This window comes from Lepisosteus oculatus, chromosome 10 (assembly GCF_040954835.1).
Source record: "Lepisosteus oculatus isolate fLepOcu1 chromosome 10, fLepOcu1.hap2, whole genome shotgun sequence".
NCBI lineage: Eukaryota > Metazoa > Chordata > Actinopteri > Semionotiformes > Lepisosteidae > Lepisosteus > Lepisosteus oculatus.
The window spans coordinates 40,506,111-40,528,567 of NC_090705.1; the positions used below are offsets into that span (position 1 = coordinate 40,506,111).

Genomic DNA, 22,457 nt, shown 5'->3' on the forward strand with positions numbered 1-22,457 from the left:
ACCACTGATCATGTTCAACAAATGTCTTCAGCTGGAGTTAGAGAATACGCAGATAGGCCCAACAGCTTCCACTCATTAGCACATTTTTCTACCATAACATCATAAAAAAAAATTTGCACCTCAACTCCTTTGTTTCCACTCAGTTTACTTCCTGGTACAGAATAGCTGGTGAGTTATCGTAAGACCAGTTCAGGGAGACAAGGCAACTTCCAAACATCAAACCTAACTCTTGACCTAACACTTGTGAAAAATCTGGTGCCACAGGTGAACAGACGGACAGCACTTCTACTGCTGCGCCCAGATTCGCAAGTGTGCCGAAAGATCACTTACAATAATCAGAAACCTCCGCACCAGGTTATAACAGGCAGAAGGTAAGCCCACAAAAGAGAGACTCGTCTATTTAACTGCCCAATCACTGGAATGGATATAGGGAAGTCTCATTCAAAAAGCCTGAAGGCAAGGATACCATTGAGGCTATATAACAAGATTTCATTTCCCACTCTGTATTTCACTTGAGAAACAAACTTAGTCCTACAGACAGCAGTTCACATCAAAATAAGAGCTTAAGAAACAGCATCTAAATATGTATCTGATGTAGTTGTAAAGGCATAGGAAGTTAAATACAGCCCACGACACCTACGGCACATTTTATACAAGAAATTGAATTTGCTCATGAGAAAACGTGCTCAGTAAGGACCGAGTAAACGGAAGAAAATTGATTTTAAAATCATTTTTGGAAAAGAATTCAAACTTTTACATAAAGTGTAGCAGTTTATACAAAAACCATGTGTTGTGAAACGGTCTGATCCATCAAGAGGTTACACTGGATGCTATATTATCAAATACCAGCTGCAGCGATATACCCGTCAATAAAAGTTTCTTTCGTCCTTTTCACAGTTTAAAATGATGTTGCCTGCGTTTTCAAGGTCATGGTGGCAAGTGGTCATTTTACATATTTAAAAACGTGTGACATTACTGTACTCCGGCGCAGTCGTAAACATTCACACACGTGTAAACCGGAAACACGCAGAGCACCCAAGTCACACTGTGGGGATGCTGTTGAAAGAAAAAAGAAACGCTGCCTCTCCAACTGGAAAACCACAAATAAAAGTTTAGTTTAGGTCAGCAAGAATAAAAAAAGAAGGCCTAGAATGACCACTGGCTATTTAGGTGGCAGTGGGTGGCATGTTGTCGACTGAGCATCTTACTGGGCTCACTTTGTATGTCTGCAGGCTCACACGCCTGAAGAAGGCTCCACGGCCGAAACGTTGTGCCTTCTCTTCTTTTTTTCCCCAGCATGGAATAAACCTGTTACTGGTCACTCTGCTCTTTGCGTTTGCTTAACAAGATCGCCGCCTACAAGTCTCAGGAACCTCACCTGCGCGTCGCCGACTCCTGGAGCCTTCGGAGACACGCGTGACATGTGCGTTTGACTGTCAACATGCCCCACTCCCTCACGCCTGGCGTGGCTTTCCAACATACAGTGCGTGTGGCAGTTCAGACAGGGAGCTGGTGAAGGCTGATCCCGGCCGAAACGCTGTCTCTTCCTTCCTTTTCGGCACGTCACCTGTACCTGTCCCCCGTCCCCACGCGTGTACATACTTCACACCGGTCACACACCACGCACGACTTTCCCTGCTGCCCAGAAGATGACCTCTGCAGCACACGGGCTCTGCCTACCGTGGGGATGCATGAGCACAGCTGTGGAGCCGGCCAGCCCAGGGGGGTCGGAGGCAGCCCCCACCTCCACCCCACGGTAGTGGGACCCCCGGACAGGACGCGCACACACACACACGTGGGATCTCGTCCGCCCGCGGGGCTGGAAACGCGGCTCAGGAGCTCAAACCGGGAAGCGAGAAGCCGGCGGCGACGCCGATTTGCATCGGAGTCTTGCAGCTCGGAGTCAGAAGACACATAAAAGTGTTTGGTTTCTTTTTAATTATTTCTGTTTCAAAGCTGCTCTCGCCCCGGGTCTTGGGGACAGACCCCCCTCTCGCCTTTGCCGGGCGGACCCCGGAGCCACCAAGCGCACGGAGACCCTCGCTGGCCCGGACCGGACCGGCTCGGGTTCGGGGCGGGACGGCTCCGCTCCGCCGGGGGGGGTCCGGAACCCGTCCGAACCGCCGCGCACATGGTCGCTCGCCTCGCCTCGGCCACGCCGGGAAACTACTGAAAACAAAGTTTCCGTGCGTGGGTTTTTTTTTTATTTTTACGGGGGAGGGGGAGAGAGTTGGGAGAAGAAGGGGGGGGATTACGATCGGCCACGGCCGGAGATTTCGCTTTTTGTGGGGAGAAAAGAAACGCGGAGCTGCTTAAAATCCACCCCCCCCGTCCTCCCTCCCTGCCTGCCTGCCTTCTTTCTCTCTCTTCCTTCCTTCCTTTCTGTAGAAACGAGCATTTATAGCCGCACACGTTTATTTCAGAAGAGGAAAAAGAAAAAGTCTCGTCGCCTCCTCGCCTATTACAGCCTCATCGTTTACCGTCGTCAGAAGGGGTCTCATCTGCTCGCATCTGTCGTCCTCCTCCATGTCAGCGGCGATCGATCGATCTGTCGGTCGGTCGGTCGGTTGGTCGCTCTCCTGCCTCAACCCGAGAGGATTTCAGCACGAAAATACGAATTGCCCCTTTTTACGTGTCGGCGACACCACTGGCCCCGAGTTTTACGGGCATTAGCACAAAGGACGGCCCGCCCCCCGCCGCCCGTGATCGACCCCTCCCGTCGCCAATGAGAGGGCCGCGGCCAGGCCCCGCGGCCAATCAGGGATGCGAGGGGAGGGGGGAGGGGCGTGGCAAGGCCGGTTCGGGGGGGAGGAAGGGGGCGTGGTTTGTGACAAAGAGTAAAAAAAAAAAACAATGAGCTGAACTCAGCGGCGCACGTTTCCCCTGCTCGACAGAAAAGTTGTGACAACTAAGTAGGAAACTACCAGGCGAAGGCATCGGTCCGATATTACATTTTTTGTAAAAGCCGGGCAGAGGGGATGCGCTTCGAAGGTGTTGTTCGCGAAAAAGCAGAGAAGCGTAGATCTGCCTGTGACGTGGGGAACGCGTCCCTAAACTTTTAACATCCTTTCGATCTGCGTCAATAGTGAACTGCGTGTCGGTCACTGCGATATTTCCTATTTATCATCACATTATTATCCGTAAAACATGAAAAGGAAACTAAAAAAAAAACAACTAAACCTCAAGTTTAATTTAGTTTTCTAAACAAATAAAAGGTGCAGTTCTGTAACATAGAACCCCCGAGGAGGAGTAATGACTCAGATGCTTCTCATTACTACTTTCCAGCTTCTGTTGTGCTCATCATCCTGTTTCTTAGTGATCTGGCTTTAGACGAGTGACTTTCGAGTGATAATCTCTGTTCGTCCATCCTCCGAATGGGCATAACTGGGGTTGAGCGCTTTTGGTTTGTTAAGTGGTGTTTTTTCTAAAAAAAAAAAAAAAGTCCTGAGCAAACAGAAACATGTCAGTCCCCTGTTCTCGTTTTTTGAATGTGTTGATTTTTTTCCAGCTCGTCACCTACTCTCTCAGTCAGGCCCCATCACCCTGTGATGGTCGTGTCACTGTGAACAGAGGTCTGGCCCTTTACAGATCTTTACAGAAATCAGGTAAGCAGTCAAGCAACATTTTCAAACGGTTTATTACGACTGAAAGAAAACACATGTATGAGATGTTTGGGATCTTGGCTCAGCTAGCCAGACACGAGATAGATCCATCATCAGGGATGATTCAGAGAGGTGCTGACAAGTCCTAAAACTGTTTTGAAAGATATTTCCATTTGACTTCCGTATTTAAAATACAGAAGAGTACAGGTAAGCTTTGCATGTAGAAGTCCATGACCATGTCTTCAGAAGTGTTTGGAAAAATGAATTCTTGTCTAATTTATGACCTTATGTGTCACTTCTACAGGGCCAGTGCAGTAGTCATGTGCATTGCCTTTAAATGTTGCATGCCTTGTGACTTTCAATCCAGGATTCTCTGTATAAATCTTTTCTTCATAAAGTCTTCTTGTTTGCTTCGCATGTCAGTCTTTCTGAGCAGCTTTTATAAGAATAGACATGCTAAAGGACAGCCCAAGGCTTGCAGTGTTAGCAGCACGTTGATGAGAGGAATCCAGTCATCACAGCAGTACTTGTATTCTCAAGACTACAGATTTAGACCTCACACAAGAACTTCTATTTAACATTATGAGGGATCTGCCAGCTTTAGTGTAACAAAACCCCAAGCAGTCCAGAATATTTGCACTTTGTTCAATGAAGTTTCCGTGTTTTTCTTTTTTTGGAAACAAAAGAACAGTTTTAAAAGATGTAGTTGTGTAACTTTTAAAGCCATGCTTCTTACAAACCTGCTTAGATCCTTTTACTTTAGGACATAGGTTTTGAGAAAAAATACGATGTTGTTTATATACTGTTTCAACAGTGAACAAATGATATCTCTGAATAACGGTTTAACATTTCTACGTGACTGAAGTACACCGATATTTTCCGATTCACAACGTAATCTCTGTTTGCATTACAGCGCAACCTGAAGGGATGCTTTAGTTACCTCCTGCTCCCTGGATAGCAGTAAGATGGAGACCTCTGAGTGCAACCATACTGTTACTCTAAGCTGGGGGACCTGAATGTAGAACTCCTCCCTCTAGACCAGACGCTCCAAACCAATGTCCAGGCGTGGTGACCGTGGACACTGTGCTATTGGAGCTGTGACCTTCTCATGATGGATCCCATGTTTTTCACAAGAGCTGGGGTGTTAACTCTGGAATCCAGGCTAAGTTCCACTGTGGTCTTGCGCCGGAATGACCAGATATTCCCAGTAAAGCTGCTGGTGAAATCGTCCCTCTTTCTCCCCCAGTCAATCTGCTGCGCAGTGGTTCTGCTGGTTCACAATGTCTGCTGTGTGTCACCCACACAGCTGGAGTGGGACTTTCCCTTTTGTGATCCTTAGGGATGAAAAGTGTTAATATCTAGAAAGCATATGAATGATTTACTAGCTCCAAGCAAGGACAACCCCTGAGCAATGTGGAACTTTGCACTTCATCAGCTCCCTTTGATAGCTTTGGCGCATCCCAGACATGTCTTAAAATAACAACATGGTGTTATACATATCTCTTCCTTTCAAGGATGCAAGATCTGGGAGCTCCAACATCACTTAAATAATGAGTCGACAATGTGCTCCTCTCTGCTGACATCGCCATTGTACCTTTGACTCCGAGGACAAGATATCTGTCGGCATCCTATAGGGCTAACATTTCCTGATCACAGTGGAGGCAACAGAAATATTATTAAGAAAACTTTGTAGATATCATGCATATCTGTATATGTTCAAATGTTTAGCTTCAAGCATCCAGTGTGAGAAGCAATCGTGCTTAACGTAATTTTAGAAGGAAAATGTAGAATATTAATCACAAATTTTCATTAAAGCATTCACTTCTGAACTTCTTTAGAGTGTCACTGCCTGTGGTTATTTGTCACGTGTGAAATGAATCGATGAGAAAGTGCTACCGATTTCATAAGTGTGTTTTAATGTCTTTTATACCGCTTAAAATAAAACAGGACACTCTTAAGTAAAATAATGTTCTTGTATGAAACTGACCTGGAGAAACATGGAGAATATTTTGTAATCCAGGTCCTTCTGACACATAAAGGTCTGATTCCATTCCTCTAATGCTGGAATGGGTATGAGAATTGAGAACACAAGTTCCAGGACTTGATGTTCTGTATCTGCACAGTAAGTGGGTTTTCTGTGCTCTTCTACTTTTGTTATCGACAGATTTGTATGTTTAAATTGGCTGTGGAAGCACTATAAATGGTAATAACTTTCGTTTGTTGTTAGTGAAAGGAGCTTATCAAGATTAACTGATTTATGTTCCTTTATAATTTGCGGTCCTGGTCTATGCTACCTTCAGGTAATCCAGAAGATTAGTTCAATAATTCACATGCCTTTTTGTTTTATGATGAAGAGTTTGAATCTTCTTAAAATTCACACAGGATTTGCTTAGAATGAAATAATCCCTGAAAGGTATTTCCTTTTCTTCTAGTGTGCAAACTTTATTATGAAATATTTTTACATAGCAACAAGTAATGAAGTTCCCCCAACACAGTACTGTATCTAACAACATTGCATGTTATAAAACAAAAGCTTAAAATTATTTCATTCTTCTCTTGAGAAGAAGAAATGTAATGGAAATCGGACAGCAAAACATTTTCGCGTGTAACCATTGGTATAACCAATTCTGAAAATATTGCTCTTAGAGTACTCTTTGTTTTGAAAATACGCAACACAAAGAGATTGTTTTGTTCTCAGGGTTAACAGAAACAAAAGGCCTGAGCTATATTTGCTGTTCAAAACTTGATTCCATCATTCTCAAAAACCCATGACCGTAGGCTGACTTTCTGCCTGAATATCTTCAGTCATTTGAAATGACTTTATTAGCATAATGGGATGGTAAAGTGGTCAGTATTGCTTGCTCACAGTGCTGGGGTCCTGGATTCAATTCAGGACAATTCTATTGTGGGGGCGGTGCGCCTGGGCTGGAAGGCTGTCGGTTCGTATCCCGCGGCCGGCAGAGGAATCCCACTCCGTTGGGCCCCTGAGCAAGGGCCCCTAACCCCAACTGCTCCAGGGGCGCCGCATAAATGGCTGACCCTGCGCTCTGACCCCAAGCTGCACTCCCTGTCTTTGTGTCTCGAAATGTGAAAAGACAAAATTTCAAATCCAAGAAATTGTATCTGACCAATAAAGTGATCTTATCATTCTGGACCTGGAGTGCTATCTGTTTGAATGTTCTCCTGCTTCCGAGTGTGTCTGTGTCAGTGTGTGCCCTGTGGTGGACTGGTGTCCTGTGAAGAGGGTGCCCCACATTGCGCACAGGGCCTGCTGGGATAGGCTCCACCTCCCCCTCAACCCTGAATTGGATGAAGTGGTGAGCAAATTCTTATTTCTAGATGTCTTCCTTCCTGAAATTCATTCTGGAAAAGTTACTAATGCAGTATCCATGGTGGTTCGTAGGCTAGGTCGAATCATGCTATAGGCCTTCGTCAAACAAAAACAAAAGTGCTGGAAAGGGTTACTCAGCATCAACAGTGTACAAGTGCTGGCTTCTTAAAACCCTTCAGGAATGGCTCCTGGCATCCTGGGACACGTGTGTCAGTAAAACCAGGACAACGCCATGCGAGCAAACTAACATGATTTATGTCTTTGCCTATAAGACAGTATCACGCATTAAAAGGCCACAGTTGTTCATGGACCCATGTCATCCTATACATAGTTTCCATATTCTAATCGTCACACATATATTTAATAATGTACAGAAGCCCAGCAGGCATTTCAGATCTGTTGATTGTTAAGAGAGAGACCATATGCTTTAAAAGAAGGCACTTCCAATCTGTTTAAAATATATTTTCCATACTGGAGAAAGGAGAAAGAAACTTGGGAGAGAAAAGGGCAGAGTATTTCTTAACAGTGCTGATCTCTTTATGTCTGAAATACAAAGAGCAACCAGGTCATTTCTTTCAGTGTAACAACACACTGATCCTCGATCCTACATTCCAAGCTTTTCATATACTTACCAGTTGCGAGTGATTACAGAGTATTAGAAAGGCTTACCCACTTTCGACACACCTGTAAGCCTGTGCAGGTTTGATAACTAGGGTGTATGTGTTTTGCCACACACCTGCCACGTACCTGTATTCACTGTAGCGTGAATACAGAGGATCTGACAATGCCGGCAGACAACTGGTAATCACGCCGAAGGGCTAAAATACTTATCTGGATCAACAACCGCGCCGCTGTGTGGTTTTTCAAGAGAGCAGCTAAAGGAAGAAGTTTGTTTTTGCTCTTCGCTGGACTCACTTCTGCTTCGAAGAGCAGCGGTGCGATGCAGAAAGAAGCAGACAACAAGAATACAACCACATTGGCTGTAGCCCCCCAGAACTACCACCCAGTACACTACCGTGAGGAATGGTCCCAAGGATACTGGACTGAGTGACAGACACACACACAGGCAGCCTCGGCTACTGATGACCTAGTGCTCCATTTTAAGCAGGAATATGAAGAGCTAAGCCGATATTTAAAACAGTACTAATGCACCCACCCCAAGAGCACACTGTTCAAGGCGTACAATTGCATCAGTATAATAACAGCTTTACCATTTCTGAAAAATATACTTATTGCCCAACGCCCAGCTCACGTTTCTCTGCAATTAGTCTGTAACATACGTTGAACAGATCGCGAACAGTTTTCCTGTCAAGAGTGCTCTGCAGTTCGACTCCACACAAAAAAAAGGTTGAAATTGTTTTTCCAGGCGTAGTCTTTGCTATTACCCCTCAATAAAGGTAAATCGGCGACTTGGTGGCTCCAGGGACAAATATATTCCACTGTTTGCAGTCTGTTTTTAGAATGCAGATTGTATTTTTAATGGAAGCCTCTGTTATAATAAGGATACTAATATTACAACAGTGGTAATAAAATGTTACAACAGCAAACGAGCTTTGAGGGGAGCAGGTACTGTAGGTGTTTCAGGTGAAACAACTCTGACACATACCGAGAACGCCAGTTAGCACCATAATAAAATTCGATGGGTTCTTTTTACTGTATGCAAATGCGCTAAAGCCAGCTGGGTAAAAGTATAAAGGTAAAAGACTGACATCATTAAATCAGGCCCTTTCAAAAACCGAAGCCTCTCTCACCCTGACAGTGTGAAGGCTGGTGAGCTGCTTACACCCTAAGAACACTGCAGTGGAGCTTCAGCCTTAAGGTGTCAGATTGCATGGAACTATACACTTTCTGTCAGTCACTAAACCGAACGAGACTTAACAAGAAAGAAGTGAAGGCATATCCAGAACAATTAAAAATAGTTGCAAAAAAAATGCAGCATAAAACACATAATATAGGACAATCACTTTAACTAAAAATATCCAGAAAGAAAACGTATAGTTTTAATGAACAACAGGTTTACTCCATGCTGAAAAGAGAAGAAAGGAAACACAACGTTTCGCCTCTGGAGCCTTCTTCGGGTGTTCTCATGCAATAAACCTTTACTTGTTCCTTTGCAGCCTACGCATGATGACGCAGCTCCCCACCCGAACTACTTGTAGTTTTAATCGATATTCTGTATGTGGCAAACTCTTTTTCGGCAGTAGGAGCTGATTTATCTGATAGATAAAGCATCTAATTTTTTAAGTGAGTCGAAATAGAAAAAAGCTGGAAAAATTCAGTTGTGCGTCCGATTTAATTATCTTATATTGCTACCTCGAGGTTTGTCTTAAGAGTTCTAGTTTGAAAACAAACCTTTGTTTACTAAAACAGTTATAAACGACTAACTGAAATTAAAAATAGAAGTACCGGGTACTGTATTTACTGCACGTAATTGATCCAACACAAAGCCAAAGTCAATAATATTTCATTATACTGCATTCGCTTTTGCTCTCAATCTGTCTGTGTTTGGTTAGACATTTCATTGTATTATTCACCATGTAAACTACTGTTACGCTTACTGCAGTACATAGCTCATTTACATGAACCTTTCTGAGATTTATTTTGTTCTCTGTCGGGATACAGCGTTGGGTAAACACAACAATCAAGTCAATGAGACAAATACATTGATTTTATACTGAAACACAGAAATACATGTTTTTGGAATCGCCCACACAGCACTCGAGCCTCGTAGACAAACCTTCCTTACCTTCAGATGTTTTCTCGTCTATCGTCATTTCTTCATTCTCTGCGATCTCCGCTTCCCTCTAGTGGTGAACGATAAGAATAACAGTCATTCCCGAGTTGTTGGGAAACGTAATCCGCTTTGAGCGTTTCTGCTTTGTGTGTTACAGTAAACATACCATTTTCCTAGTATATATATATAAAATATAAGTATATAATAAAAGTAAAAAGTCCAAACCAACCTCTTGCTGTGGAAAGCCAAAACTAATTTAGATGTACACATTTCCACACAATTAGTTGTGTGCAGGGGCCATGGGTCACATCATTTCAGAATAAATAACCCTGTCTCTGTGAGGTCCCTCAGACAGCTAGTTAATTTCAAGCAAAGACTCAAACATGAAGACCAAAAGAGCGTTCAAAACGACTCTGGAATAAAGTCATTTAAAGCGCACAGATCAGGAGACGGGTGTGAAGACATTTCAAAGACCCTTGGTATCTCGTTGAGCAGTCACGAAGTAGATCCATACGAAGTGGAAGGAACCCAGATAAACCTCCAAGCCGTGACTCAGAGAAAGGAAGAAACTGTAGTGCCAGAGATGGGAGCCATCAAGGTCCAAGAAATCCAATAAATAAAACCATCTCCAATCCTGCGTGGAGTTTGCGGCGAAGCAAAGTGATCCTGCAAACACGAGGCAGACGGTTCAGTGGGCAGAGAAGATCAAATCTGTTCTTCTTGTTCTGAATTCAAAGTGTTAGTTCTGATGGAAACCCAACATAGTGAAATGTGTCACACAGTCAACACCATCCCTACTGTTAGGCATAGTGATGGCAGCTGTATGTTACGGATCTTGTCATCGGCAGGGTCTGGGAAGCTTGGCAAGATTGTTAGGAACATAGATGGAGCAAAGACCTGCCTAATCCTAGAGGAAAACCTGCTTCAGAGCTAAATCCGGGATGAAAATCCACCTTTCAGCAAGAACAAGGATCCGAAGCACCAGGCCCAAACTGGATTGGAGTGGATTAAGAATAAGAAAGTGCATGTCCTTGAGTGACCCAGTCAAAATCTTCACTAGAATCCTACTGGGACTCTGTGGAAAGACTTGAAAACTGCTGTCCGTAAGCGATCCCCGAGCCGCCCGAGACTGCTCGCGCAGTCCTGCCAAGGAGAGCAGGCAAAACGCCAGTGTGCAAAGTAAGCAGAGACTTACCCCAAAAGACCTTTCTAGCTGTAATTGCTGCCAAATGTGCTTCCATAAAAAAGCAGAGTTCACAGGTCTGAATACATAGGCAATTGACATATCTCACTGTTTTTCTCTTCAGCTTTGCTAACATTTGTGTGTATGCAGGGGGCAGGTTTCATCGCTCTCACTACTGGGTAGTATGGATAAGGAATAGGGTGGTTTTTGGCCCAGATCTCAGATTTGGAGATATATCAATGAAATCCATTGCGAAGGAAATTTAACAGTCCTCTGGAGCTGACAAATCCATATGGAAGCATCACTTGCTTGGCTCTGCATCATGACTTTAAAGTCTTGATGAACTGGCTTAGATAAATAGCGAAACAATCCGGTGTCTGGTCAAGACTGAGGTGGGAGACCTCCAAGGAAAACAAGTTTGCTGTTGCAGGTGGCATTGCTGGACCAGTAGGTGGTGATCTTCGTACTGGACCGGGATTGTCGATCCAGTGTCCCAGTATGTTGACACTGTGCAGGAGGAGGTGTTGTGTTGGGATGAAAATACTCAGACCGTTGCTACAGCCTTTGCATCATTACATAATGATGCAAAGGCTGTAGCAACGGTCTGAGTATTTTTGCAAGGCACTTGATACAGGAATGGACCGACTTATTCTGCTACTAAAGTGCAACACCTACCTGGCCGACACATGTTAGCATTTTGCATCAGCATTTCCACTAGACAGCAATTCAGAGTGAGAAACTGTTTCAGCAACCGCACTAAGGGGGGAACTTTAGGTCGGCTGGATTCTCCAGGGTGGAGTTTGAACGCAGTGCTGGGGTTAATACGTCTAGTCCTTTCGAAAGTGTGTTGAGATTGTTACTGCCCAGTTTAACTCCTCTCATCCCAACACAACACCTCCTCCTGCACAGTGTCAACATACTGGGACACTGGCTCGACAATCCCGGTCCAGTACGAAGATCACAACCTACTGGTCCAGCAATGCCACCTGCAACAGCAAACTTGTTTTCCTTGGAGGTCTCCCACCTCAGTCTTGACCAGACACCGGATTGTTTTGCTATTTATCTAAGCCAGTTCATCAAGACTTTAAAGTCATGATGCAGAGCCAAGCAAGTGATGCTTCCATATGGCTTTGTCAGCTCCACACGACTGGTAAATTTCCTTCGCAATGGATTTCATTGATATATCTCCAAATCTGAGATCTGGGCCAAAAACCACCCTATTCCTAATCCATACTACCCAGTAGTGAGAGCGATGAAACCTGCCCCCTGCTTCTGCATGTCTCTTGATCCAGCTCCTCATTGCTGAAATATCTGACAAATCTGCCATCTGTCAAGAGGGTGATAAACTGTTCCTCTTTCGTAATTAAATCCACTGCACATTAGCATCTTGACAACTTACTGCAAGTCAAGCAATGCTCGGTCAGACATCTGCTCCGGAGAGGTAAACAAGTGCTAATGGGGATGGCTGGGTGAGAACGTGGTAAGAAAGAAGTCAGCAGTACCTCAGGTATGAGTATGAAATGAAAGTGGATATCACAGAAATCATACGTTCTACTGCTGTCAGCATAGTGTATACAAACATTATATATCCAGTGTTTTTATCTCTCGACTACTGTAGACAATAACGAAAATGAAAAGCTTATTATTAAACATCCTTTCCCTGCTTCTGCAACATTAACAAATCATCTGACAGGATGGCCTTCTAAGCTTTCTGCATCAGTGCATTGGTCCCCATTTCAAAAATGGACTCAAGATGATTTTCCCAAAAATGTCCTTCACTGAACCATTGATGTCATTTCATTAGAAGCATAAAGTTATTAGCTATGTTTGTTTTTTTTTTAAAGAAAAAAATCTTTGCACTGGTGTACGAAGACTTCACAATTTGCCTGTGAGCTTAAAATGTCTGAAGTTATGTGCTGCAGATTCATGACTAGGTGCACGTCGGCAAAGATGTGATATTTCATATGAAAGCCTTTCACATCTCAAGCTTAGAAAACAAGATGCGTGTTTGGACCATCAGCATAATCATACATAAAAATGAGTTCCAGCTGCTGCCAAAACACAAGATTTCTTGCATATTATACTGAAGAGAAAGACATGTTATCCTTACGATGATAAGTAAAGGTGTTTGTCTGATTTGTGCTTATAACAAGGGTTATTTTGATACTGTGTCTCAGCCAGCATTGCCATCAATGGAATTTTAATCTATAAAGAAAGGGTGAAAAAAAATGAGTTCAATAGGTCAAAAGGCTCTACTGTAGCAAAGGTGGCAAAATGCCCTGAAAATATGACAGACCTGCCCTGAGCCATAGCAGGACGCAGCAGATGTGTCCATGTAATCAGCTTTTATGGAGAATGCTAGTCCTCTCAGTTACACTGCTCAGGGCACACTGATATCGCAACTGACTCGGGTCTGCTTCAGCAGTTAATTCAGCATCTTTCGAGCCACAAGATCTTCATAGCACTCCCTCAGAAATACATTTGCCTTTGGTCTCTGTGCCTCTCTTCCTTCAGTGCCTCTGAAGGCGATGCTCTCCTTCGTCGAGCTTTGCTGAATGTCCTCGAGAAACCAGTATTACAGACCGTGAAGAACAATTCCTTTCTTTCAAAATGTGTGCACCGCTTCAATTCTTAGAACTACAGCAGAAGAGTTAATAGAAAAAGGAAGGTCAAGTGATCAATAGGCCTCAAAATTAATTGCATGAAGTCGATAAAGTCTAGCTGGATGACCCATGTTAAAGTATTTACCACTAATTCTGTCGGTTGGCGCCATCTTATGTGTTGTGCAACTCATGCATGTTTTTTTACAACACTGCAGCTATTTATAACACTTTTCCCTGTTTTAGATGACATCCCATGGCTAAAAAGAACAAGATTGTTGAGACAAATCAGTGCCAAAGGATTAATTGTCTAGTTTGTGCTTGCAACAATATTATTTCCATGTAATAATGCCAAATTGCTAAAAGGACTCACAATTCTATATGTATCTTGGTGATTTTATAATGTAATGTTTTTTAAAGCTTATTTCTTTTTTAGATGACTGCAGAAGCTTTGAGTTGTTTGAAACCCTTCAAGCTGATTTCCAGTCAAGTCAACCTCTTTCGGAGCTGGGGAGTAGTAGTACAATATATGATCATGTCTCTTCTAAAACATAAGCTGCGTTTTACCCACAAAAAACTAAAACTAATGGTAATGATGATTAACTTGGCTCTGAGAATATTTATCATTATTTTAATTCGTTTTTCTCCTCAAGATACAGTTTACATCAACCCCCACCCCCAGAAAGGAAAGTCATGCTGGTAAAAGTAAAACCGTGCAACTCTGTCCCTTCCTGAGCTCTTCCTGTTTCTCATTCCCAGTTTTGTCTCATGTGATCATTGTTCTCTAGACTCTGAGCAGACTCTGAGAGAGGATCAATCCACATGGCAATGCTCTTTTTGAAATTGTAGATCGAATGATCTCCACCTCATGGTATGCATGGATTAATCTGAGGCGGCATGTGTTGTGTATGCATTCAGGCCAGGGCTAAAGTTTAAGACATCTGATAGGAACGGTATCACCTCTCCTGTAAGCAAGGAAGACAGCCCTCTAAGGATTCAGGAGACACAAATTGCTTCAGAGCTGGAGGGAATTTTCAGCATGAGAAATGGAATGCACAGAGACAAGCCCTATTATGCAGCTTTGTTAAAAAAAACAATTTTGTATAAAAGATTTCAATACTATTTTTAATCCTCCCTGTTGTAGTCTTTCTCCAACCCACTTTAATCCTTTGAGTCAAATTAATTGAGACCCTGATTATCAGGAAATGATGAAGAGTATTATGAGTCTCCCCACTAAATAAGGCCTAATGTTGAGCTTTGCAATATGATGTCTACTGCTGCTTTCATTACTGTCTTGTCCTCTGAGACAGTATTAGGCAAATCCGTGTGAACTCAGAAGTCATGAGCTACAAGCAGATGACTGAGGTATGCATTACAATACCCCTGGCTGAAGCTGCCAGCATGATAATCATTGCAGATGGATGCGCTTTGAGTTCTTATTGTGAAACGTGTATCTGAATTTCATGGCAGTCTTTGTGTTCTTCTCTTTCTGAAAACAACAAACAGAATCTTGGATTTCAAACATGTTTACCTGCAGAAGTGTGGTCCTGTGCATTATGTATGCTCCTGTTGTCAGAGCATTTCATTAAACATTATCAGTCTATGGATTTTTATCAGTTTTCCTGAAAAAAAAAGCTTTCAGCACATAAAAATGTGAAACATCTATGAGATGACTCAGACAGCAATGGGTAATGAAGATATTTTCTAAATGTTCTAAAGCAAGTTTTAATAAAAAATACACAAAATGAACCTTCATAGCTTAGGACAAAAGTATGTCTGAGTGTGAGTTTGTACCTGCTATTTGCTTTTCTTATGTTGTTGTTAACTGTGGCATGTGTCATTGTGTGTTTTTTTAGATTGAGTACTTTTGTATTTACAGGTCTTTTTTCTGGTGTTGCTAAATGCATTAATGACATATGAACAGAAATAAATATTCTGTGCAAAGCTAAACTTTGAAAAGTAGTTGTCTTTGGCTGTTGTATTTGGAAAGCACGCTAACCATCAAAACATTAGGAAGAATGGAGGATAAACAGATCTAACAGGATATACTGTACAACAAGTGTGATATGCACTGAATTTCACAAGAGTAGCTTAGAATTTCCTCTCTTTCAGGGGTGTAAGGACAGACAAAGCAGGCAAGCTTCTTGTAGAAGAGCTGAATGCCCAACCTCTAGTCAGATAGAAAACTGCAGCCATTAACAGCTAAGCATCTATCATGAACAAATGGCCACACCAAACATGTAAGCAAATCGACATACATGCGGTTAATAATTTTTAAAATGTCAAAGTGAAGCATTAACACAGATAATGAAATAAATTGAGAGACAAAGGCTGCAGTGTTTAATTTATTATTATATTTAATTACGAACTGAACAGGGAAAATAGCTTTAATTAAGGAGGATCACAATGCCCAAAACAATAAAAGCACACCATTGTACTGTACTTTGATTTTAAATAACATTTTTAAGAGCAAAAGTTGCATTCGATTGTGCATCTGTATGAATGCCAATTTCTCTGCCCAAACAGAAACCAATATCATGCACATATTTAATTAGTCATGCAGTCAAAATCATTTTGAAAAAGGCTGACAGCAGAGATTTTTTTTTTCAGTCTGTGTCTGAATGTTTCTCTCTCTGTGCGTCAGTATTGTTAGGTCTTACAGGGGCTTAAGATATGGACTGGAGAGTTTTGAAATTCATCAATTCCAATCTTTTTTGGAATTACAAACACGTAGCTGCAAATATGAGTCAAATTCTTTTTGCAGTATGTCATTACTGTGGTGAAAAATAGGTCTGGGTTTTATTATCTCACGCCACAGGGACTACAACCTAATCTTGACGTGCACTTTCCAAGCTGTCTGCAGATCTCGGAATGTCATCTCCTTCATGTGAAGTGATTGGGGAAATTTAAAGTGATTTGTGTTATCCACGGTATCGTTGCACCAACGTTACGTCCCATGTTCTATAACAAGACGGTGATTTATGGTCACTTCTGATTTTTGTGTGCGCTCCTTTACAAATACATTCTAATTTTTATGAAATAATTGGCCTCCATCAGGGAACTGGCGTATTGCACAAGGGAAATGAAGTGGAAATGCCCAGGTATTATTATTTTTGGACGAGGGGGCTGCGTCAGCTTGTGAGCTGCAGAGGAAATAGAGGAGGTGAATTCCAGACTAAAAAGATAAAACACGTTTGCTATAACCACTTCAAGAATACGGCGCATGATTTCAGTCACCACGTTCCAAAGCGAGAATCCTTGCTCTAGAATCAGTCCAGAGAAGAGCAGTCAGATACGTTCTAGGCTTGAACGCCCTACACTGACAGGCAAAATGTACTGAATCTTTGTGGTTTTGATCAGAGGAGAGAGGGACCTCAGTGTTCAAAGTCTTCAAAGGCATTGACTAAGTCAAGCCAATGGGCTTCATCAGAACCAACAATCGTGAACCACGAACCAGAAGGCAGAGGAAGCATTTCCTTACAGCAAGGCTTGTGGGAGACTGGAAAAGGGGACCCAGCCGAGCTGTGAAACTGACACCCTGGGGCCTTTCAAGAAGCGTCTGAATGAGATAATTGGCTCAAGACCTCAAAGTGGGCGAGATGGGATGAATGGCTTCCAATTGCTTGGACTTACAGTATGTTCAAGTGTCCCCCCCAAAAAAGGAAACATCATTGGTGGCTAATTCTATCTCTGTTACATCTTACTTGCCTTAGATGTTGCGGCTGTTTTCCGAGAATCAAAGATAAAACCCAACAATGATTTAAAACCATGTAAAGTGTATCATCACCTTTTAGGAACACACCCCAACACCAAGATACAATGCTGTACCTCAAAAAAATACCATACCCGAGAAACTGAGTCTACCTCAATTTTGATTAGAGATCTATAATAACATGAGCACAATCGGCAATTACACCAAGGTTACTGAACATAGTAAATTAACTGCATAGTGGAATATTAACAAAAAATGTGAACTTGGCGAGAAGCTGTGAACTAGCTGAAGATTTCTTTTTTAATTTTGGTGATTTTCATTTCATTTACGTCTATCAAATAGGAATTCGTTGCCAAAATTATGAAAGTGTCGTCTTTCAGCTTTTTTTTTCTTTTAAGCAGCTCTGCTAACATTACTTGATATAAATATGTTAAGAGCATAACTTAATAAAATTAGCACAGTATGTCAGTTTGTAATTACATCTATTCTCCCGTCTAAAGGTTTCTCTCCAAACTTTTTGTCTTCACCTTAACTATTAGCAGCATCCTGTAGGCAAAGAGAGAGTCTTTTCAAGCTAAAAATAAGTCCAACACCACTGCTTGTTGCCATTCGCACTTACAAATCTGATGTTTCACCCAGCATGAACATATGTTCCTGTTACGGAGGTATCCTTTACAATTAACTATACCGGCCTAATAGTCTGCAATAAACACTTAACATCTGTGGCATTAGATTATCCGTTATCAAAACGTGTTTTTGCTTTCGATTTAGCCTCAAAATCCTCCGTAAATAATAATACCTGAGGCACAAAGATTGAAGTAGGCAGCGAACGGTGGCCGATGAGTGTTTTTGTTTTGTTTTTTTGTTTTTGTTTTTTGCTGAGGAATTAACCATTTAAAACGTTTTCTATACCACTGCACCAAATCCATTGTCTTGTGGTTAAAGTAAGGTAAGGAATGAAGCAGTGTGCTCAGTAATTAGATAGAGACGGACTAGTTCTCAAGCCAGGGAAATCGTCTAAAAACGGGGGGAAGTCTTGGTGAAAACTCCACTGTGCGATTCTTTATTATAACCACTTGGTGTCACACCAGTACAGCTTCTGTTCCAAGCTGCGGCGCACAAAAGGATACTTGGTTAGTCCCAAGGTTAAAGATCTAGTAGCTGCAGAAGCTGTACACAAGCTGTACACCTTTGTGAACAAGTTTCTCTAGATCGCCCATACAGGTGATGTATTATCTCATTTTAAATTGTTACTTATCGTTCATGATCCTTTCATGCCGATTTAAAGCAAAGCTTAATTAATGGGGAAGTTAATGTCACTGAGTCACCATGAAATCTTATAACATAACGCAATTTATTACTTCAGCAAGGCTAGGTACAAATGCTTAGAGTTGCGCCACTAGGTTAAATTTTTTTTGTGTGTTTTAACACTGTTCAACATAGGAAATCATGCCCAAATTAAAATATATTTAAAATAATGCAGAGGGGAAAATAAATGCATCGCTTCATAATTGTATCTGTCACTGGGGTGTGAGGAGCCCATTAAATATGCTGTCCAATTTGCATAAACAAGCAAAATTGCAGCACGAAGACTATTAGAAGCTCATCTATAACAAAGCCACCCAGAATAGCACTGGGGCAAAATCTGCCAAACTGATGCAAATCGTTTCTCCACACTCTGCTGTGCACAGAGAATACGAACCTCCAGTTACCAAGTGAGAGTCTTACCATCTTTCACACCTAAGGTGCTATCTGTATGGGAGATGTGTGCATATCTGCAAAACAGTACTTTTAAATTTGCCTTCGTTTCAGGACTCTTGTTGGTTAAGGATACCATTTTGTCAACCACCATGAAGGAGTTATGACTGTAATTGAAGGAGAACACTGTTACACAGTGGGGATCGTTATGCCCGCTGCTTGTGTGCTTATTCCACTTTATCCTGCAATTTCTCCAACCAAGGTATTTCATTTATGTCCTTTACAGACACGAACAGCAGGTTCAATAACAGGACGCAGTGAACATTTAGGATACCCCAGGTGCTGTGTTTGATGTGATAGTTAACCATGTCCCTCAGAAACAGTAACGTTTGCTCCTGGCGCTGGAAACTTGTAGCTTTATGGATTTTACAGGCAACTACAGAAACCGCAGTGGTTAAAGATTAGAGAGAAGATGGTGGTAACATCCACCAATACTCAATTCGGTGAAGTCGTGAAGAGCTCAGGCAAAATCAAAAACAGAGTTATCCAGGAGCATCAGTGCTGGAAACCAAATACCTGTTGTGAAATAGAAGCTCTGAAGTACTGCGTGCTGTGAAAGTCTAAAATTAATATAGAAAAAAAGGACTGAAACAAGGAGGGCTTAGCAGACTGAGCAGCCACAATGAAATGACCCACGCAAATGAGAGACATGACAGCAGCAAGGTCAGGAAACGTGAAGTAGAAAAGATAACAACTTCAACAGTGAAACAAGCAATTGGACAATAAAAACGACAGAATCCTTTTACGATATACCAAAAGTGTGTCCGTTTTCTGCATGAAGGGCCTCATAAAATGCCTGAAGGTTTTGAGCTGGCTGTCCAACAACCTAGTGAGTCAGTCTTGAAAGCTAAAGTAAAGAAGTCCACCTTTCAGGAGACAGTGAGGGGAAGTTGCAGGTAGTGTTATACAGTACATACTCCATTCCGGGAGTCTACATCCCCGGTCCAGGAGAGACCTGCTGGATCATGGTCAGGGATGGGACTTCCTGTATTCCACTGATACGAGAAATACAGTAAATTCTGGGCTTACCCAGATGTGGCTTTGGAAATGTTTTTCTTTTCACACAAAGAGGGTCCCTGCTCCTGCTGGGTCCTCTCACTCAATAGTCACAGCTGTTTGGGCTTCTTGTGAGGATGGGCAGCAGGCTGATCTTAGTGCACCTCAAAAGATCTTGGCAGTGAGGTGTGGCCCTTCACACATCCTCTCCTGGCTGGATTCGATATACTCTTCCACTTTTTGTGGCTGGCAGGAAGGTTTTCTGTCGTAGAGCAGCTGGGAATAATTCTGTCGGCGATGGCCTCTCCACCCCTCTCACCCCTCTCACAGACATCCCACATGCTTTTGCTGCACAGAAGAAACAAGGCATAAGGCTCACCACTACTGTCACAGACGCCCATTCGAACAAACGCAAGTCTCTTATACAGTAGATGTAACATCATCTTCCAGAAACAGGTGGGGTTGCTAAAATGCTCAGGCCTGAGATGGAAGAGTTTGACTCATTGTAAACAAAGGCAAGATAATTTATTGCATATATTCTGACATTGTTTGGCTGTGTTTCATTTCATTTGAATGTTAAAATCCCTGCCAAATATTTCAGAATCAATTAAACAATATCCTGTAAAGTGTATATTTCTGGAAGTCTATACAGTGTATATTGCCATTCTGCCATTCTCTAATTTTGTAAATACTGAAACATTTCGAAACCACAGCACATATTTTCACTCTTAATTAGCAATTATACAATTTGAGCGCTTTAACCCTTTTGAGAATGATGGTGTGAGAGGCTGTGACGAGCTGGCAATAATTAATAATCCACTCCCACCCGTTTTCAGCCTTTCCCAGCGCCTCCCGAGTCTGAAATTGCAGAATCTCTGGTCGCACACACTCATATTATTGCTTGTCATGCGCAGACAAACGTGATGTTTTAATCACAGTCCAGAGACGCACAGGATCACTTTCCTGCAACACTGAAGAAAGAAAGAAAGAAAGAAAGAAAACACAACCTTTTGGCCATGGAGCCTTCTTCAGGTGTGAGAAAGACAGGGCAGTAAGCAAAGGTAATGTAGCATTATACGCAGCTACCCACCTGAACTATGTCAGTGTTGGTATACTTTTTCATTTACAATTTTGAAAAAGTTCTGAGAATGTTTGAGACCTAACAACAATCACACGTGACTTATGGGAGATGCAGATTTCCCCTTTATTACTGTTTCTATGAAAAGGAATGGAACAATCTGCTCCTCTTAGATAGATTTTAAGTGCTGATGCTTAAAACGTGAGAACTGTTGGCCTGTCCCTAAAGGACAGAGCAGGTCACTTTAATCCTGGAGCTCTCCAAGGTCCTGAACCTTCGGTATGATTTTGAAAATCCCAAATCTGAGGGAGGTGTCCTCCAAAGTGCCGAGGCATTGATTGAGCCCCTGATGTCCTTCCACATGGCCGCGTTCTCGGCGCGGTCCCTCCTGACTGCTTTCCGTCGCGGCAATAGAGCTATAGTGCTCCCTGGATCTTTCTTCGGGACGACCGCTCAGTCTCCAGAGCGCTAATAGAGGGCTTTCAAGACGCATTGAATCTGAATCATCCAAACGGACAAAAACAACAGCATGAGGTAGAGGAACAGCAGCACGGGGTTCCACGCAAAACCCCTGGGGTGCTATTGTGTCTAATAAGTTCGCTGCTAAGTGCACCTCTATAACAGGATATTTGCTCCTTGATTAGTTCCGCGTCAGTGAGTACAGTCTTCCACACCAGTATATGCACCCATGACCACAAAGCACATGCCTTTGAGTGCTTGCTTCAGCGAGCTGAGGCTAGATTTCTTCCAGCTGAAGCAAGTCCTGAGCATCCTCAGTGTTTGGACGGCCCAGCACAGCGGATTGCTTGCATTCCAAGAATGAATTAAATGTGTAACATATAAGAAAGAGTTTGTGAAACATTCCCGGCATCCCAAAAAATGACTTTATGTGGAATACGCTGTATTCCCAACTCTGATGTTAGAATTCATCGGTGGAAATGTGATTTAGTCTTCCAATTTCCAATTCCAATTTAGCCTCTTTACCTTACTGTGTTTTAAACTATACACAGGGGTAAAAAGAGGTGTGTTTCCACCTCAAATAACCATGTTCTGTGTCATAAAAAAGACAAAAACGAAATCAAAATCTGATGTGATCTCTGAGCTTCTGTTCGCCAGTACAAACATTCAAAATGAGAAAACGGAGAATCATATTAAACTGATAAGTGTGCAAAGCGTGGGACTTGCATTTCTATTGTAGTCATGTCACACAGCGGGTAAATTCATTTTAATAATTAACATTCATCATCAACAGGACTGACAACAAGGTGTCTGCAATGAAAGTCACAGGTTAGCGGTGTGTGTAGCCACCCTTGAAAGCAGGTTTTAAATCTTGCATGAGATTTGCACCAGGTCATGTAGTCATGTGTCATGTAGAACCTGTTTTTTTTTTCCTGTTTTTATTTTCTGGTTCTTAATTTTCATCTAGGTTTGGCAATGAAAAGGTTGAATCACCTCGTCGCCTG

At 42.4% G+C, this 22,457-nt stretch overlaps 1 protein-coding gene and 1 long non-coding RNA gene across 11 annotated transcripts in view; one reads left to right on the top strand and one right to left on the bottom strand.

The window, feature by feature from the left end:
• Positions 1 to 2,689, bottom strand: part of slc4a7 (solute carrier family 4 member 7) — a 71,385-nt gene extending 68,696 nt beyond the window's left edge. For 3 of the 9 annotated variants that reach the window (XM_069195213.1, XM_069195214.1, XM_069195209.1), the window contains exon 1: positions 2,481 to 2,687. In XM_069195213.1, coding sequence (XP_069051314.1) covers positions 2,481 to 2,528 — 48 coding nt within the window. In that variant the 5' untranslated portion in view covers positions 2,529 to 2,687. Of the gene's footprint in view, positions 1 to 2,480 lie in introns of all 9 variants that reach the window. The other 6 variants (XM_069195215.1, XM_069195216.1, XM_015356937.2 and 3 more) reach the window with 4 other exon arrangements.
• On the top strand, positions 1,809 to 5,435 carry LOC138241567 (uncharacterized). 2 transcript variants are annotated; one of them, XR_011190802.1, is made up of 3 exons: positions 1,809 to 2,186; positions 3,509 to 3,605; positions 4,516 to 5,435. It is a non-coding gene; the product is annotated as an uncharacterized lncRNA (long non-coding RNA). The 2 variants fall into 2 exon arrangements; XR_011190801.1 differs by lacking the exon at positions 1,809 to 2,186 and having other exon boundaries at positions 2,864 to 3,605.
• Positions 5,436 to 22,457: the final 17,022 nt, after the last annotated feature.